Here is a 19,406-nt window from a genome sequence, read left to right as displayed (position 1 = left end):
TCTGGTGTGTCCCACTGGCATTGCATGGCCGCCTGCCACCGACACTGCTGTCTAGGGCAGATTGCTCGACAGAGGGGAAGTCCACTCCTGCAGCTGGGCAGGAAAAGGGGAGAATGGAGAAAGGAGGACAGGAATGGGTGGAGCATAAGCAGCGGGTGAGAAATTTGTGGATGAATGGGGGATATGATTGGTGGAGAACTGAAGTGCGCAAGGGAGGCTGAATAAGTTAGTGTCTGTGTATGGGTAGGGGGTGGGTGGGGTGGTGATGTGTTGAGTGTGGAGAGAGAGAGAGAGATGCTGTTGCCAGGAAACAGTGGGCATAGAGGACCATTCACAGCAGTTCATGGAGTAAAAACACAAAGGGAGACTTGATATGTAGGTGGTGTTTTTAGTATAAACAGGCAGATATGAACAGGACAGTTATACCAGCATGGACTGGATTAAACCAACATGAGCAGAGAGGAAAGTACAGTATAACTACTGAAGAGGAATTGGCGCTGATGTACACGCTATTATGGGATGGAGAGATGAGAGATTCTCATAATTTAGAGATTTAGATTTATAGAGTCTAGACAGAAATACATGGGCAGAGTAGACAACCAGAAACAGTTATCATGATAACAGCACTGATTCCTTCGAATTAAAAGGGCAGGGTGGAGCTCTAAAGGAGCCTGTCACTTCAGTCTTCAGGGCCAGTCTCTTTCACACCCTCCTTCCCCAACAGAAGTGGAGGGAGGCAGGGGGGGAACAAAGCTGCCCCCTATATTCAGACACCTGCTGCTGCTGCCTGACACGGGACGACAAGGGGGGCAACTCACAAGACCCATGCATTGACCCTGGTCTGAAGGACTTCAATTCCTAGCTGTCCAATCTCTACATCAGTGAATAAGGAGGGAGGACGCAAAGGAGGGACGGACAGCAGTGATTCAAGGGATCTTTTACTGTCCATGTGAGTACGCCTTTGATTTCTTCCTCTACTATTTATTAGACTCCTCATACAGTGTGTGTGTGTGTGTGTGTGTGTGTGTGTGTGTGTGGTAAATGTATAGTAGCTCATGAATATGTTAACTCTTATATACGATACAAATCTATAGGATTAGATGACAAAGAAAGACTGTCGATTTCCATTGTATTCAGCTTTTGCATTTTCCTTGCACATGCAGACTGCAGATGTGATTCAAGTCTTTTGTCGAGTTTTCCCACACTGCTGTTATTCCTCGTCATGGCAGCATCCTGAATACCTTCCTGCCTACAGATATAGCCTCCATTGGTATGCCCTCCAGAACTGTAGTACTGTCATTGGATTGTCAATGTATTAACTTATTCAAGTGTTAGGATGCAAAACAATCCATAGTGTTTGGAAAATGAAAGATGCAGGCAATTGATTACTTTCATTACCTCTCATGCTGGTGGGCTTTTCTTCTTCCCTCCATATTCATAACATGCCAGCCCTCTCTTCATTTGACAAATTATAGTTTGGATACTGTATCACTTCACTAGGCACACACAGTTGGGTTTATGCGTTTATTGGGTGTATGGTATGCAAATTGTTCTGGTCACACAATAAGGCTCACAGTTGCATGCTCAATCGAAGTGACATGGAATACAAGCAGCTTCTCTTGTGGGTTATGGCTGGGGTCTTATAGTATGCTGCTTTTCCCTTCGGGATACAGTACACTGCTCTACACCCTCTCGGAGTGGATATGATGTCGCTGTACAGTATACATTCTGTATAGAGGTTGACCTTACAAAACACTTCTTACAATGCATCTAACAGTATTGCCGGGCAACAACCTGATGGAAACAATCATGTGAACATTTTGATGTGTGTAGGACATTGCCTTGCAAATCATGTTCTGATCGCCTTATTTATTTTGCTGTGTCTATGTTAGGTGAATTCTCAAAGATAGTATTGCCACTTATCCACACCCACAGGCAGGTAATGTACTTTCGGAGCCCTCCCTGAGTGTATCTGTTTTTATAATTATTTCCACAGCTGACCTGGGGAACCTAAGCCGCTCAGTACACTTCAGTTGGCTCTGTTGATTTTCCACATGAGTGAAGAGGTACAAATAGAGGAGTAATTTAGTTCAATTAAACACAATCAGTCACATGCAGTGAACCATACACAGTATATTTTATACTGAGGTTGAATCTGATTTTGAATAATATTAGTGTCTCTTTCTTAATCAATGTAGCCGATGATGGTAACGAAAACTGAAACCCAAGTCACACATTTCCCTCAAAAACAGAATGTGAGTGATTACAATACGGTGCACTGACTAACATGATGTCAACCCAGCTTGAGGTATCTGGAGCCAGGATTATTAAGCTGTAGAACTGTCTCTTTAAACTTGTGTCAGACAGGATAAACCAGAACACATCAAAAAGGTGGCAACTGCGCTGAGGATTAGTAGCTGATGAGGGGGGATTAAGAGTTGATTTCTCCTGGCCTCTTGGATTCCAGCTACGAAATTCCTTAATTGTGACTGACTTTGAGGGAAGGAGCAAGGGGACCTCAGTCACATGCTCCTCTCATGCTACACATGGGGATATACGCCTCGTGACCTGGATTCAGTTTCTCAAATGAAATGATAAATACTAATGAATTAAATAAAATGCTAATAACTGTACCATTGTTCCTCTTGTATAAATGCATTCTCTGTTTTATAACGGAGGAATTCTCTGTGTTACACAAGACATGGGCTTATTGCCATTTATGCTTCATACCTGAGGATGGGATTGATTTGGTTTGATCCCGCTTATAGCCGGAGGCTATAATTTGATTATGCCAATGATAATGGTGATAGGGATAAATTGGATCTACATATCATTTCCAATGCTCAAAGCGCTCCCTTGTAACAGGATGGAACTCACCCCATCTGTGATTGATTATTGTTGGTTGGTTAATTATGTATGGTCTGTCTATGTCTGTGTGCCCCAGGCTCCTCCCCTCCCTTCCATGGGATGGGCACCACAGAGGCGACACTACGAATGGATAACATGGAATGTAAAGATGAGTGGCAGGACGAAGACTTCCCCAGGTGGGTGTCAGACGACTTTGATGATGCTTTACTTTACAGGGTCCTTTAGTCCTGCAGAGTCCAATACTGTGTAAAAAGTATTGTAATAACTCACCATAACATTATACTGACAGCAGTAATCCATCAGTAAGTACACTATACAGCCTACAGTGTAACAACAAAGGTTACACTATTTGTTACATTGTACTTGCAAGAATAAGCACACAGTAATACACTTTAGAATGATACTCTGTGTGTTTTTTTCCCACCACAACTGGTAGATGACAATATCTCATGCCCGCAGTGATGTTTGTTGTTGGACTATAATCTGCTCCAGTATAATTTGCTTGAGGATTTCCCAGTGAGCTAACCCTGTGCAGCTGGTGTAATTATAGCCTGGAATACCTAGCAGATACCCCATCTACTGAAATCAACCTCTGACATTGATTGCAGTAGCCACATGACAATAACATGTGCCGTAAACATTCACAAACACTGGATCTATACAGAATTTAAACAAAAATTATAATTGTCCTCCAAGCACTGAATAATTACAAAGAGGACTGGATTTAAGCAGGACTTTCCTCTTTATTGTCATTGCGAGACGCAGAGAGATCAGATAATTGCTCAGTGTGAAATTAAAGGAGTGTGAAGAAGAAAGGCAAAGAGAGAGCATTCTGACAGCAAGGAGCCTCCTCCTGTCTCTCTCCATCTGAGGGAGCGGAGACAGGGAGCAGGTGCAGCTCTCTCCTTAAATGGTAGTGGGTAGCGTCATGTGACGCAGCAGCCAGTCAACAACACAGCATCACCAGGAAAATGGTGGCAGATCAGCATTAAGGAAAAGGAGGAAGATAAAATAAGTATATGTATCATTAGGCTCTGAATGATGATGTGCCTGAGGCTCCCTATGATCGACTGAGAAAAGGGCATGCATAATATTCTAGGATCCTGTGCTGTAAAATCAAATAGTTGCCTGGACCGTCTTTGAATCCATCCTAATTTTTGATAAGGTAAGCAGGAGCTCTTGATATCTTAGCCCTCATCATCATATAGGAGAAGAATATGGCCTGACTGCTTGACATTTTGGATTATCATACCCTCTGTTAGACATAATTCCTATTTCATTTCTTTCTCATGGTGTCATTATTGTAGGAAACTGGTTATTTGAACAATGGAAGCTTGCCAGTGGTTATAGCAGTGGGACGCCTCAGAGATGCTAGATCGGACACCATGCAGTGTAACGGATGCCCTTGTCATTTGTTATTGCCGGTCATGTTGATTTGGCAACACTGTTATAGACTGTCTGTCCTCCCTGGGATGTTAGGTTGAAAGGATGGTTTAGTATTAGGCAGCAGTGGAGCACAGTGGCGCTGTATACTTTATATTTCCCCAGTGCCTCTTGGTATTTGGTTGCTGTTGACATTTCCCCCCTGTATTATACCTTTCATTCCCCACCTCCTCCATGTCCTCCTCCTGGTTTCACGTTACAGGAAGTGACAAGGGAAATTACACCACGTGTTAAGGGGTAACCTAACGGTGTGTCTGCCTCCCCTGCACAGTGAATAAGGTTTGTTGACATACCACCGCCTCTACCTCCCTCCCCACATCGCACACCGTGGCAGGTCTATAATCTAAAGAGCTCCCTGGGGAGATGCTAATTACCACCCTGCCTCCTCTCTCTGTGCTCCCTTTGTGGTGCTGAGCCAGATCACTGACAACCCCACTGACATGATCATTGGCATGTGTTAATTTTGCACCAGCTGCAATGATGTGGTGATGTACTAGTGTGCTTCCAGGACTATTTGGGGTTTGGTTTATTTGAGTCAGGCTGGCTGGCTTTAGTGTTTGCTCATGTCATGCTATTGTGTGTGGCTGTGGCCCTGACAGAATGATGGGCTCTCTGTGTTGATTTTCAGACCACTTCCTGAGGACGGTGACATGGAGTCTTCCTGTGGTCTCACCGATGACCGAGCCTGTAAGTGTAATTGAAATAACACCTCACCTGTCTGGCATAAGATAGATGTTTTTGGTTTGGTAAAGTTAACACATTTGATATAGTATAAGCCGCTTTAGCTTAATATACAGTATTACTTTCTAACAATGAGCCTCATCTCACATGCTACTTTCTGGACCCTGCACCCGTGAATTCAACTTGATGTCATGTGTGTACACTATTAGTAGCTAATAAGTCTCACCTCCTCTGTCACAGCTCCTCCCAACTCTCTGAATGTTAATGCAGTTGGAGGAGGCGGAAGTGGAGGAGGGTCCACCCATCGTAAGCGGCGTACATTATTGGCCCCGGACATGAACCTGTCCCTGGACCACAGCGAGGGTTCCCTGCTGTCTGACGACTTCTTGGATACGCCCGACGACCTGGACATCAATGTGGACGACATCGAGACCCCAGACGACAACGACTCCCTGGAGTTCATCACCAACGGCAACGAGCTGGAATGGGAAGGTAGGTAGAGCTCATGCGGCGTGGAATAATGGAAGCCCTGGTGCCAGCCTGGTAGCCTTGGTGCCAGTCTGTGTGCTTTAGACAACTTGTTGTTTGGCAAGATGTACGTAGCTAGCGCAGACACGGTCTGGCACCCACTCTGGCTCGATATATTGAACAAAAATATAAATGCAACATGTAAAGTGTTGGTCACATGTTTCATGAGCTGAAATAAAAGATCCCAGGAATGTTCTATTCACACAAAAAGCTTATTTTTTCAAAAATGTTGTGCACAAATTTGTTTAAATCCCTGTTAGTGAGCATTTCTCCTTTGACAAGACAATCCATCCACCTGACAGGTGTGGCATATCAAGAAGCGGATTAAACAGCATGATCATTACACAGGTGCACCTTGTGCTGGGGACAATAAAAGGCCACTCTAGAATGTGCAGTTTTGTCACACAACACAATTCCACAGATATCTCAAGTTTTGAGGGTGTGTAATTGGCATGCTGACTGCAGGAATGTTCACCAGAGCTGTTGCCAGATAATTTAATGTTAATTTCTCTACTATAAGCCGCCTCCAACGTTGTTTTAGAGAATTTGGCAGTACGTCCAACTGGTCTCACAACTGCAGACCACGAGTAACCACGCCAGCCCAGGACCTCCACACCCGGCTTCTTTACCTACGGGATCATCTGAGACCAGCCACCCAGACAGCTGATGAAACTGTGGGTTTCCACAAACTGTTAGAAACCGTCTCAGGTAAGCTCACCTGCGTGCTCGTCATCCTCACCAGGGTCTTGCCCGAACTGCAGTTCGGCGTCGTAACCGACTTCAGTGGCCAAATGCTCACTTTCGATGGCCACTGACACATTGGAGAAGTGTGCTCTTCACGGATGAATCCCAGTTTCAACTGTACCAGGCAGATGGCTGACAGTGTGTATGGCGTTGTGTGGGCGAGCGGTTTGCTGATGTAAACGTTGTGAACCGAGTGCCCCATGGTGGCGGTGGGGTTATGGTATGGGCAGGCATAAGCTACGGACAACAAACACAATTGCATTTTATCGATGGCAATTTGAATGCACAGAGATACCGTGACAAGATTTGTAAGTCGCTCTGGATAAGAGCGTCTGCTAAATGACTTAAATGTAAATGTAAGATCCTGAGGCCCATTTCCGTGCCATTCATCCGTCCGCCATCACCTCATGTTTCAGCATGATAATGCACGTCCCCATGTCACAAGGACCTGTATGCAATTCCTGGAAGCTGAAAATGTCCCAGTTCTTCCTTGGCCTGCATACTCACCAGAATTGCCACCCATTGAGCATGATTGGGATGCTCTGCATGGAGATGTACAACAGTGGGTTCCAGTTCCCGTCAATATCCAGCAACTTCGCACAGCCATCGAACAGGAGTGGGACAACAATCCACAGTCTGATCAACTCTATGCAAAAAGATATGTCACACTGCATGAGGCAAATGGTGGTCAAACCCGATACTGACACACCAGATACACGACCCTACTTTTTTTTTTTAAAGGTACAGTCTCTGTGACCAACAGAATGATATCTGTATTACCAGTCATGTGAAATCCATAGATTAGGGCCTAATGAGTTTATTTCAATTGACTGATTTCCTTAAATGAGCTGTGACTCAGTAAAATCTTTGAAATTGTTTATGCATTTATATTTTTGTTCGGTGTAAATAGCTGCGTAGTAAAAAGTCCATGCTATCAGACTACAGCTGAACAGAACACAGCAGCTAAAATACTGAAGAGACAAAGGTGGATGACATAAAACACATCCATTATGTCTCACTAATAGAAATACCTTTGTTTTTAACCCACTTCACATTACAGCATAAACACCTTCAAACTTTTCACTATGTACATCCAGATGACACGCCAGTGGCCAACGCCAAAGCGGGGCCTGGTGACGGAGAAGAGGAGGATGGTGCTGATGGGACGGGGGGAAACGGGCGCCTGTGGAGGACGGTGATCATTGGGGAGCAGGAGCACCGCATCGACATGCAGGTCATCAGGCCGTACCTCCGCGTCATCACCCATGGGGGTCAGTATCCAACCAACAGCATCCAGCCAGAGCCATAGATACACTGTATACATAGTTCAACTAATTAGAATTGAATTGTCATAGAACCTTTGGTGCCAACATGGTGCCCATTCAATCTCAAACTGAGTTTACGTCGGTATATGTCTGTATATTGATGGTTCTGCATCCAGGTAATTGACACAAACGGGATGAACTTACAGGCCATGTCAACTGTCGCTCTTCTCTCCCTCTGCAGGTTACTATGGCGAGGGTCTGAATGCCATCATAGTGTTCTCAGCCTGCTACCTGCCCGACAGCAGCTGTGCAGATTACCACTACATCATGGAGAACCTCTTCCTGTGAGTTACTGGATTTACAAATTGCAGAGATACTGATTTATGGCAAGAGGCACAAATGCCCAACTACCACAGAGTGATATTTAAAACTAGGTCATCACGCCTGGTATGCTATCATTGAAATCAGAGAGATCATGTCATACATCACGCAATCATTTTGTAGTGAAGATTTATGCTGCCAGAAAATGTCACGAATCCCGCTTCCTGAGTCTGTGTTTGCCTGTGTATCTGTCCTGGAGTGTGTTTCCGGTGTCCTGGAACGCACCCTGTCTGGTTGACGGGCGTATTAGCTTGTTGGGAGATCGATGTTCACCCGCACCTGTATCCCATCAGTAATCTGCACACCTGTCCTGATCATCACCTATCCCCTTCAAAAGCTCTGACCTGACATCCATTCCCTGCCGGATCGTTAGCCATAAACATTACTCACCCGGATCATTTACCCTATTCCCGCCTGGTCGCCGGAGAATTCCGCTACCCCATTGGATCCACCTATTTACTCCCATCAACTCACCACCGCTGCCCGCTACGCCACCTGGATATATCTACCCATTCATATTCACTTGTAAATAAATACTCACCTTCTTCCTACTCTCCTTGTCCTGGTCTGCTTCTGGGTTCGATTTTGAAAGAACGTGACAGAAAATGGGAACTCGAGATTTCATTAGTGCTTGCCACGGTAGCAATAAAATAAACCTCAATATTTTTCCCTTCCTCATTGCCATCTCAGGTATGTGGTCAGCAGTCTAGAAATGCTGGTTGCTGAGGACTATTTGATCATTTACATGAATGGAGCCACACCGCGGGGCAAGATGCCGGGCATAGGATGGCTGAAGAAATGCTATCAGATGATTGATAGGAGGTAAGACTATTTATATCGTATACACCACTGCAAGACAGCATGGATAATGCAATCATTCATACTGTCAGCATAGGATGGATGTGCATAACACAAATGTTGACTGACTCTAAGGAGAAACTAATGGGGAGTAATTGAGCTTGTCACTGCTACTGGCAGTCAATGGGAAGTGAGGATTGACTCATACTACGGTAGGCTGCTTGATAGAGTCTTCCAGCACTATCAGATGAATGTATGTATATATTGCCTTATTTCAACTATTTATTTCTGTTGTCCCTGAAGGCTGAGGAAGAACCTGAAGTCTCTGGTCATCGCCCACCCCACCTGGTTCATCCGCACTGTGCTGGCCATATCTAGGCCTTTTATCAGGTGACCACAGAACAACAACATCATGTTAAAGGGGTACTCCAGGATCTTAAAACATAACACATTTGTAACATATAGTATGAATTGGATTCGTAACATATGTGAATCGCTATTTGAATCGCTATTTTGCATGACGTAACATATCATACGAAATGGATGATGTAGTACACAATTTGATGACGTAGTACACACAACTGGGACCACTTTTGGCTCATTAGCAGCACTTTCAAAACTTCTGTCTGAAATGATACAAAAGTTTTTTCATAATACAGTTATGCTACATATCGCCACTGTGATGGATAACTAATAGTTGTCCACATAAAACCAACATAACTGGTTGTTTTTATCATGTTCTTATTTGCAGTGTGAAGTTTATGAATAAGATCCAGTATGTGCATAGTCTGGATGAGCTGGCAGAGATAGTCCCCATGGAACATGTGCAGGTCCCGGAGTGTGTGGTGCAGTAAGTATCATCAACCACTATGGGGGGTAACTAAGCTGAAGACTCTCACCATCATTCACTGACCTGCAGTGATTTGCAGATTAATAAATGATGTAAACTTGCAAGCTAATAATTTTCCCCTCTGTGAATAGACACGGATGCCTGGTAGAGACTCTGAGGCAGTAAATAAATCATAGAAGAACACATTTGAATATCAAAAAGTTTTCAAATGGGAATTTATGTTCATTTGGTATGTCAGCCAAAAAAATAGATGTAAGATTGTATCTGTATTTCAATCTTGGAAAAGGACTTGGATCAGAAAAGGGATCTTAATCTTTTCTTTTTACAGATTTGAGGAGGAGAGGATCAGAGCTCGGAAAGAAAGGTAAAAACACATTTACATATTTATTTTTTAGATTGAATTAACCAGGAATACATGCCATGCTCATACTCAATCAGGGGTGATCCATGCTGTATCCTCAGTCAATTCATTCATCAAACTTTAATTCAAGTGTTGTTTCCCTCTGCCTGTACAGGATGGAGCAGGAACAGCAGGAACAGCCAAACCCACACGCGTCTTCTTCAGCCAAGGCAGAGAGGTAAGGGAGCAGACAGCTACACTATAACGGCCTGTGCGTGATAGCCGGATATCTTAAAGCTCTCCAGGACCAGGGTTGGAGATACTTTTGTATATATAGGGTATGTTGACACCCCTTCAAATTAGTGGATTTGGCAACGGGTGTTGCTGACAGGTCCCCATAGACAAACATTGGCAGTGTAATGGCCTTACCGAAGAGCTCAGTGACTTTCAACGTGGCACTATCATGGGACAACACCTTTCCAACATGTCAGTTCATCAAACTCCTGCCCTGCTAGAGCTGCCCCGTTCAACTACGTGCTGTTATTGTGAATGGGAAACGTCTAGGAGCAACAACGGCTCAGCCGCGAAGTAGTAGGCCACAAAAGCTCACAGAATGGGAACGGGGAGTGCTGAAGCGTGTAGCGTGTAAAAATCATCTGTCCTCGGTTGCAACACTCACTACCGAGTTTTGAACGGCCTCTGGAAGCAACGTCAGCACAGTAGCTGTTTGTCGGGAGCTTCATGAAATGGTTTTCCATGGCACACATTAGCCTAAGATCACCATGTGCAATGCCAAGCGTCTGCTGGAGTGGTGTGAAGCTCGCCGCCATTGGACTCTGGAGCAGTGGAAATCCTCTGGATTTCCAACAGACGAAAGCTACCTTCAGGGGCATAGTGCCAACTGTAAAGTTTGGAGGGGGAAAAATAATGGTCTGGGGTTGCTAGGGCCCTTAGTTCCAGTGAAGGGAAATCTTAACGCTACAGCATACAATGACATTCTAGATGATTCTGTGCTTCCAACTTTGTGGCAACAGTTTGGGGAAGGCCCTTTCCTATTTAAGTATGACAATGCCCCCGTGCACAAAGCGAGATCCGTACAGAAATTGTTTGTCGAGATTGTGTGGAAGAACTTGACTGGCCTGCCCAGAGCCCTAATCTCAACCCCATTGAACACCTTTGGGATGAATTGGCACACCGACTGTGAGCCCGGCCTAATCGCCCGACCTCACTAATGCGCTTGTGGCTGAATGGAAGTGCCTGCAGCAATGTTCCAACATCTAGTGGAAAGCCTTCCCAGAAGAGTAGAGGCTGTTATAGCAGAAAAGGGAGGACCAACACCATATGAATGCCCATGATTTTGGAATGAGACTTTTGACGAGCAGGTGTCCACATACTTTTGGTAATGTAGGGTACCTGGTATAGATCAAGCAGCAGTCAACATGGCCATTGTCGAGCACTATTACCTCTCAACAGCAGTATAGCAGGAAACAAAGTCACAGAGACATTTATTTATTCATACTCATGTCATTTGCAGGCCCAAGTCAATGATCACAGGGCAAGGAATCTGAAAGGGACCTGCTCCTCTTTATTCATCTCATACCATGGTAAGGAAGGACACAACACTACTGCTCTTCTCACACTGACAACAAGGTGACACTGCACTCATAAATACAATGTACATTGTGCATACGGTATCCACTGGCAGCCTGTGGCAGGAGTCAGGCCCATAGAGATCCTATTGAATGAGTTCTAAGATATCATTCTGAGGTCAGGCCATTTAACCACTTAAACAGATGTTGAAACCACCAGCACCATTTGAATGTCTACTGTTACGTAATGTCCACCTGCTCAGACATTTAAGAATCAGACCCAGCCAGTCCTCAGTGCTATTGTACAGGAATGCCCGGTCAAGTGCTGCCAGCCAGGCCTAATGGGTGAGTGTGTCAGGAATGTGTGTGTGTCTTACTGTGTCATCAAGGGACTTTCAGGGGTCAAGAGGTCAGGCATGTCGCAGCCTCACTCATGTTACAATAAGGTCAGCTGTATTAAATGAACTGCTCTGTGAACCTGGTCTGCTGTTTTGAAAAGTGTATTCTTGTGGAAGTTTTTATATCATTAACCTGCTTCTTAATGACGGTGTCTTGTATCATCTGTGCAGTTGTTGAAAGAAGTTTGGAGCATGAAAACTGTGTTTATAAGAAGAAACATGAAGTCCTACAAGTCTAAGAATATTTCCTAATCTATAAATATCAAGCTGAAGATTTTTCCATCAAGATATTAAACTCCCCAACACACTCCTCAGTTGTTCTTAGGTTGCCAACTGATTCCATCAGGACATTCAAGGGAATTGTCTGTTCTGGGGACTATACAACTCCATGTTACATCATTTTACGACCGCTGAAAGTAGTTACTTTTAAACGCCGCCCCCAGTCACCACCCTGGGTTGTGTATCCATTTCAAATATAGATGACACTGCGAAACTTTTGCCTAAGTCAAGATGTAAGAAAAAATAACATGAATATTGTAGAAAATGTTCCACCGGACATAAATGGTGTAAGGTGTCAGAGGCAGGCAGGTAACCAGACCTTTTACAGTTTTGTGTTGGAGGCTCTTGCAGGGACAATGGTAAACTAGACTTGAGTATGTGTTAACTACTGTATACAGACAGTTTTGGATGGTGTGTCCTAGGAGCTGCACCGAGGGCTCTGCCAGGTCTAGTTACTGAGAGGAAGAAGGGAGGAGGAACAGAGAGTCAGGCAATGCCCCTTAGTGCTCAGCATTGGTGTGCTGTGGCATCATTTCACCCATTAGCGCTATTCTAGCCCTGGAACATTTAGATGTAGACTGGAATGCTTTGCGAGACATCGGATGCCTTCACCTTTGCTTCATTTTAGCCTCATCATTTGTCCGAGTACAGGCTTTATTTTTGATCAACTGTTTTGCATTAATAATTTGGATGTCATCGTGTTTCATATACCCAGATTGGTCCGGGGATCATTCAGTGCCCAACTAACCAACCCATGTACCTTACATTCTGATGTGCCTCAGGATTCTTGTCTGTACATTAATATGGGGGCCCACTGAAAAGTAAGAACAGGAAATGTGCTGTTTTGACTGTAATGCCAAGAGGACTGCATTTCATTTAAGTTTTTCAGTCATTGATGTTGTGACTTAATGGTATCATTTCTGTATCATGCTGTGTTGTGGGTGCAGTCAAAGCATGCTAACATGTTGTCAGCATGTAATGTACCTTCAGATGTCCTATTGGATTATGGACCAGTCGCCTAATGGTCAATCTTCTATTGGATACTTACCTACTGGGTGGTAGAGGGGAGGAAGTGTTAAGAGTTTTTATTTTTGTAAAAATTACATACATACATGTTTTGCACTATAGAATTTGATTGCCATTAAATTGTGAGCATAACATCTAGATGTGTATATTTGGGGACAGGTTGCCTTCCTAATATGTAACTCAAGATGGATTTTTGTGTGCTCTTCTAATTTTTGTACAAGTATACTGTAGTACAATCAATATCATGCATTGTATTTGTTGGTAACTTGTCAACCCGTCTAGACAAGTATGATAATCAAAAATGTCTCTTTCTGAAGTGCCATCCAAATTCAAATGATACCTTGATAAATATAAAACATAACAGAAGTCATTTTCTGTGGACAGGTTTGTGGATGGCGACGGGCTAGACTAGAGGTGATTGATATTCAATGGACAAAGTAAGAAAATGGCTTCCAAACATTTGTATACACAATTGTAGTGTTACGTTAGAACATTGGACAGATTAATTTGCCTTTGATTTCTGGTAGAGAAATACCTATCCCATCAAAAGGTAGGCTTAAACGTGGCACAGAATTGCAGGAGTTTTTCTGCAGTCTCCCAAATCTGCTGGAGAGAGAGAGACGTTTTCTAAAGGTTGTCAGCTCTTCTGAGTGCCTCGCCTTCTTTTCACCAAATTCTACACAGAAAACTATGATATGGAATGTACAATTCTAAATTGACTACTGGGATTTTTCCCCCCAATTGCTAGTAAACTGGTTTTGTTGACACAAGTGCATTTTGTTTTGGTAAAATGTTCTACATGGAAAGCAACCCCTGAGCGTCCAAAAATGTCTTTCAATCATATTTTCAGTCTTTAAAAGCACAATATGTTATTACACTGGAAGATTTGGAAGAGATCAGTGGGCAATTTGTCGGCTGGAATACTGTGTGTAGCTTATTTTTCAAAACTGCAAAGCTTGAAATGGGGTTGGGATATGTAGCTATGTAGTTTGGATGTTCTTTAGATTGTGATGTACATTCTTCCATGTAAATACAAAGAAATAAACTGTTCCACCTGACAATCTCTCTCTGCGGCCTGTATTCTTCCATTTCTAAATTTACCCACTGCTGTAACTTAATCCAAGATATATCATTCAGTCATTCAGAAATACCTTTATATCTTTCAGACATTCCGAATGTACGGATAGATTCAAGCTTTGACTTGAATCAAACCTGATTTGTTGAGAAAAGGAACAGTTATATTTGCCTTACCATAGAAGTAAGGGTGTCCAGGTCTTCACTGAGTTGACTTAAAGCAACGCCGGACATCCCTAAAAGGTGCTTGTTGTGGTTCAAAGTAACCTATTAATACACAGTCATGATACACACGTCCATGTACACTCTGACGCTTATCACGAGCCCCGTGGCTCTGTTAGAACAACTCTGACAGTTACATCAGCTCAGCTGTATTAGTGACAGAGGCAGCGCTGGTCACTGGTCAGTCACACATAGGATCTAAATTGAGAATGGCCTTCAGGAAATGAGACAAGACAACAGACCTGGTTTCAAATACTATTGAGGGTTTTTCAATTACTTTCAAAGACATCTTGAAGTAGGCTTGGGGGGTATCCAGATTGTCATACCTTCATACCGATCTTGTTCATACAGATTACTGCATTCTTGGGAAAGAGCAAGAAAGGCATTCCACTGTACATGTGCACTTGACAATAAACTTGTGACCTTCTGGGATATTCAGTAATACCGGCACTGAACACAAGAGGCGATGTTTTCAATCCGAAGGTTAGCAATGCTAACAAGTACATGTCAAATCCCATAGTGAATGCTACCTAAATGATAATGAACGCACGCTAACATGTTATACAGTCTTTGATATAAACTATTTGCAGGACAGACATCTTAGCTGATAAAGTTGTAGAAGTAACAAAAATAATGCCATTCACAGTTTTCTGTACGCACAAACCAAATATTAGAATGCAAGGCTCTTGATCCAGCAGGGGATTATGTTACCAATAGGAGCTTGACTGCAAGAAACTAACCCCTTATCTAGATTACTCGCTACTAAATTAGCAAAGCAAATGCACAACTGCTTAGCATTTAGCATATTTTAGACAGTTCATAGTTATAAGATATCCAGCTGGCAAACATTTAGTTGGAATTCCATGCTGTAATTAGATCACCTGGTATGTGCTGCACAACAGAACGACTCACAAGGCACCAGTCTCTCTTCCTCTTCTTCTTCTGCTTTAGGATTTGGTTTGGCGGATTGCATCCAATTTTTAGGGGCACACACTGCCGCCTACTGTACTGGTGAGTGAGGCCATTCACTGCCGACCTACATTAAATTATTGTTACGGTAATACAAAACTGGGGAAAATGAAAATTACCCTGCCAACTATTGACCCTCTCTACACTATTTAACGCTATGTAATCCTACTCCAGAACAACGACCAAACTGTTCTGCAGTACATCCTTGCATTCCCAAGTACTTCTCTGCCACTGCCACCACAACCTCTATCTTCTGTGACGACCATGGCTACAAATGCTAAAAATCCCACCTTACTGAAGCAGATATTCTTTCCATCACTCTCTCTTGGTCTCTGCCTATCCACAGGAATCCTCTCACTATCCCTCACCCTGTACCCATCTTCCTCAACTACTCTCTTCACGCTTAGGCATACAACACTCTGTGTACGACTCTAACTCTACATGCCTTTCTCTCACCGGACACCTCCGACCTCCCGCCCCGTGATCACCCCCACAGCTAACACACACAACTTTCTCCACCGCTATGACGCATTCCCTCGTCTCGTGCCCTCCTGCACACTTCTCACATCTTGGAATCTCCCTCCTACATACTGCTGTAACATGCCATAAACGTGACACCTAAAACGCCATAGTATTTCCAGAAAACAAAAGCTCTCACGGGATAACTTACACTTCCTAACTTGACCTTGTCGGGCACTTAATGCCACCCCCGTTATCACTCCTTTCAACGGCGCCCTCCTCAGGAGAGAAGAGCACGTCACATTTCTTGTCCCTAATAGCGTGAGCCTGAGCACCCACTGCCTCTGGACTGAAGAAACACAATAAATCATCACTAATGCACTCTGAATTACTCTCACCAACTCAACATTCCCCAACCCCTTCTCCACCCAACCCGAACACCAGATATGGATCAGCCAAAATGCAAGGATTCATTCTCTCCACAAACCTCACCCCCACTGGTCTAGAATCATCCTTTTCCTCCTCGGGACAAGGCACGAACTCAGTGGTCCTCACAGCAGGTACTACATCCATACTCTAGTCAGGTTCCATCTCTAGAGCATGTATTACTCTTTTTGCACTGGATGCCAACCCTCCTCACCACGCTGCTTCCCTCTACACTCAGCTCCTTTACAGCGGTCATCACCTGCCACCTCAATGAATTTACACTCACTCTCGTCACATTCACTTTCCTTCCAAAAGGAAAGTGAATGCTCTTCCAAAAGTTCTGTGCAATCCTCCATTCCATATTCCATCAAAACATATGCCACTCTTCTGCTTTTTTCCTTATCCGCCATCTTCTCCTTCACCAGATCTTCCAGAAGGCTTCTGCAATCCCCCACTCCATATTTATTCATAATATGTTCCACTTTCTTCCTTTTTTCCTTATCCGTCATCTTCCGGGCACCATGTTGATAGTGAATGTTTTGGGCATCAGAAAGCCCCTGGATTTCCATCCCAGGTTGTTCTTTGTTTTCTCTACAGGAAGGGATAGCAATCTCTCCCGTCTTTCAATGTTGTATGCTTGTAAACAAACAACATGTGACTGGGGACTACCGGTAAGCTTAGTAATGTATAATAATGTGACATGTGAAATTAAGAACGGGGGATCTACTTTATCTCCAAATGTATTGTACAAGTTGACGGCTGGTATTTACTTAAAAGGTAACTACTAATATTAAAATGTATAAAAAAACGTTCAATGATACTGAAAAACCATGCAGTGGCTATTTTCAAATACTCCTGTATACTGCCCAAGCCTATTTTACATTTACATTGCAGTTGTTTAGCAGACGCGCTTACAGGAGTGACTTACAGGAGCAATTAAGTACATACCCCAAACAGAAGCCATGGATTACAGGCAACATCCTCACTGAGCTAAAGGGTAGAGCTGCCGCTTTCAAGGAGCGGGACTCTAACCTCAGACGAACCATCAAAGCATCAATACAGGACTAAGATTGAATCGTACTACACTGGCTCCGACGCTCGTCACATGTGGCAGGGCTTGCAAACCATTACAGACTACAAAGGGAAGCACAGCCGTGAGCTGCCCAGTGACACGAGCCTACCAGACAAGCTAATTATGCTCTATGCTCGTTTTGAGGCAAGCAACACTGAGGCATGCATGAGAGCATCAGCTGTTCCGGACAACTGTGTGATCACGCTCTCCGTAGCCGATGTGAGTAAGACCAGGTCAACATTCACAAGGCCGCTGGGCCAGACGGATTACCAGGACGGGTACTCTGAGCATGCGCTGACCAACTGGTAAGTGTCTTCACTGATATTTTCAACCCTGACTGAGTCTGTAATACCAACATGTTTCAAGCAGACCACCATAGTCCCTGTGCTCAAGAACAATAAGGTAACCTGCCTAAATGACAACCGACCCATAGCACTCACATCTGTAGCCATGAAATGCTTTGAAAGGTTGGTCATGGCTCACATCAACACCATTATCCCAGAAACCCTAGACCCACTCCAATTCGCGTACCGCCCCAACAGATGACACAATCTCTATTGCACTCCACACTTCCCTTTCCCACCTGGACAAAAGGAACACCTATGTGAGAATGTTGTTCATTGACTACAGCTCAGCGTTCAACATCATAGTGCCCTCAAAGCTCATCACTACGCTAAGGACCCTGGGACGAAACACCTCCCTCTGCAACTGAATCCTGGACTCCTGACGGGCCGCCCCCCAGGTGGTAAGGGTAGATAACAACACATCCACCACACTGATCCTCAACACGGGGGGCCCTCAGGGGTGCGTGCTCATTCCCCTCCTGTACTCCCTGTTCACTCATGGCTGCACGGCCAGGCATTGGCAACTCCATTACCCACAATAATAGATGCAAAAATAATCATCCAGCGATCATACACTGTTTACCAGGGGGCAGGGCTACCGACGTAAAGGCTAATCTGAAGATGGTACTGGCTAGGCTAAATCTGTCGAGTGTAGAAAGTATAGGGAGATTGTTATCCACGTCACTCTCCATGCTGTCCCACAGGACGTGTTACATTGTCGTGCTGCTGCTCCAGTTTCAACTGTTCTGCTTGCGGCTATGGAACATTGACCTTTTCACAAGACGTGCTACCTTGTCGTGCTGCTACTCCAGTTTCAACTGTTCTGCTTGCGGCTATGGAACCCTGACCTTTTCACAGGTCATGCTACCTTGTCACCGAACCTAATGTTTTCGATGCTCTCTCTGTCTCTATGCCACACCTGCTGTCTTGCTCGGCTATGAAAAGCCAACTGACAAATAAAATATATTTTTTGGCTTAGTTGTGGTCAATTTTCAGTGTATACATTATTATAATTATGTTTCAGCCCCCCGGCAATCCACTCGTAAAATCATCATCAAACTAGTTGCCTACCCCTGGTTTAAGCTTTCAAAACCTACCTAACTTTGAGAGGTTCAGGCTAACCCAACTTAGATTGCTTGTATTCATATTTTTGATCTTATTAATACTTTTTCAACTATAACAATTTAAAAGCTGCACAGATTAACATTGGTTTGAATGCTCCATAAACCTAAATGGGAAATACATCATGTTTCAGTCAGGTCAATCACATCAAGATTATGATCAGTGATTAGTTCATTGACTATGACTGCCTTGAAAGAGGTCTTTATTCCAGTGAGATTGCTAAGGCGAACACCACCATGTTTAGTTTTGCTCAACCTAGTTCGAGGTATAGACACTGTCTCAATGGGGATAGCTGAGGTGACTACACTGAGTGTGCTAGTGGCAGTCTCCACTAACTGGCAGGCTGGATAACATCCTGCTGCCTGGCCTGCACCCTATCTCATTTTAGAGCAAGAGGAGTTAGAGCCTGGTCTATGTTGATAGATAAGATGAGAGCACCCCACCAGCTACGATGGAGTCTGTCACTCCTTAGGAGGCCAGGCTTGATCCTGTTTGTGGGTGAGTCCCAGTAAGAGGGTCAATTATCTA

The 19,406-nt window shown here is 44.0% G+C and overlaps 1 protein-coding gene across 2 annotated transcripts; it reads left to right on the top strand.

The window, feature by feature from the left end:
* The first annotated feature begins 737 nt into the window (after window positions 1-737).
* On the top strand, window positions 738-13,278 carry LOC135512694 (caytaxin-like). Of its 2 annotated transcripts, none has more exons than XM_064934976.1 (13): window positions 738-949; window positions 2,945-3,044; window positions 4,940-4,998; window positions 5,263-5,484; window positions 7,362-7,535; window positions 7,771-7,873; window positions 8,601-8,732; window positions 9,012-9,098; window positions 9,460-9,558; window positions 9,887-9,922; window positions 10,074-10,136; window positions 11,433-11,502; window positions 12,057-13,278. In XM_064934976.1, the coding sequence occupies exons 2-12, from the start codon at window positions 2,968-2,970 to the stop codon at window positions 11,464-11,466; spliced, it is 1,086 nt and encodes a 361-aa protein (XP_064791048.1). In that variant the 5' UTR covers window positions 738-949; window positions 2,945-2,967; the 3' UTR covers window positions 11,467-11,502; window positions 12,057-13,278. The 2 variants fall into 2 exon arrangements, with proteins under 2 accessions (XP_064791048.1, XP_064791047.1); XM_064934975.1 differs by having other exon boundaries at window positions 5,233-5,484.
* Window positions 13,279-19,406: the final 6,128 nt, after the last annotated feature.

Source organism: Oncorhynchus masou, chromosome 24 (genome assembly GCF_036934945.1).
Source record: "Oncorhynchus masou masou isolate Uvic2021 chromosome 24, UVic_Omas_1.1, whole genome shotgun sequence".
Classification (NCBI taxonomy): domain Eukaryota; kingdom Metazoa; phylum Chordata; class Actinopteri; order Salmoniformes; family Salmonidae; genus Oncorhynchus; species Oncorhynchus masou.
The sequence above is the reverse complement of the archived record's forward strand: the minus strand, read 5'-3'. Positions and strand labels throughout refer to the sequence as shown.

Coding starts and splice junctions, on each gene's coding strand:
- LOC135512694 (XM_064934975.1), top strand. CDS start 2,968: ATGGGCACCACAGAGGCGACACTACGAATGGATAACATGGAATGTAAA. Junction 7,874..8,600: donor ATCATGGAGAACCTCTTCCT/GTGAGTTACTGG, acceptor TTGCCATCTCAG/GTATGTGGTCAGCAGTCTAG. Junction 8,733..9,011: donor TATCAGATGATTGATAGGAG/GTAAGACTATTT, acceptor TTGTCCCTGAAG/GCTGAGGAAGAACCTGAAGT.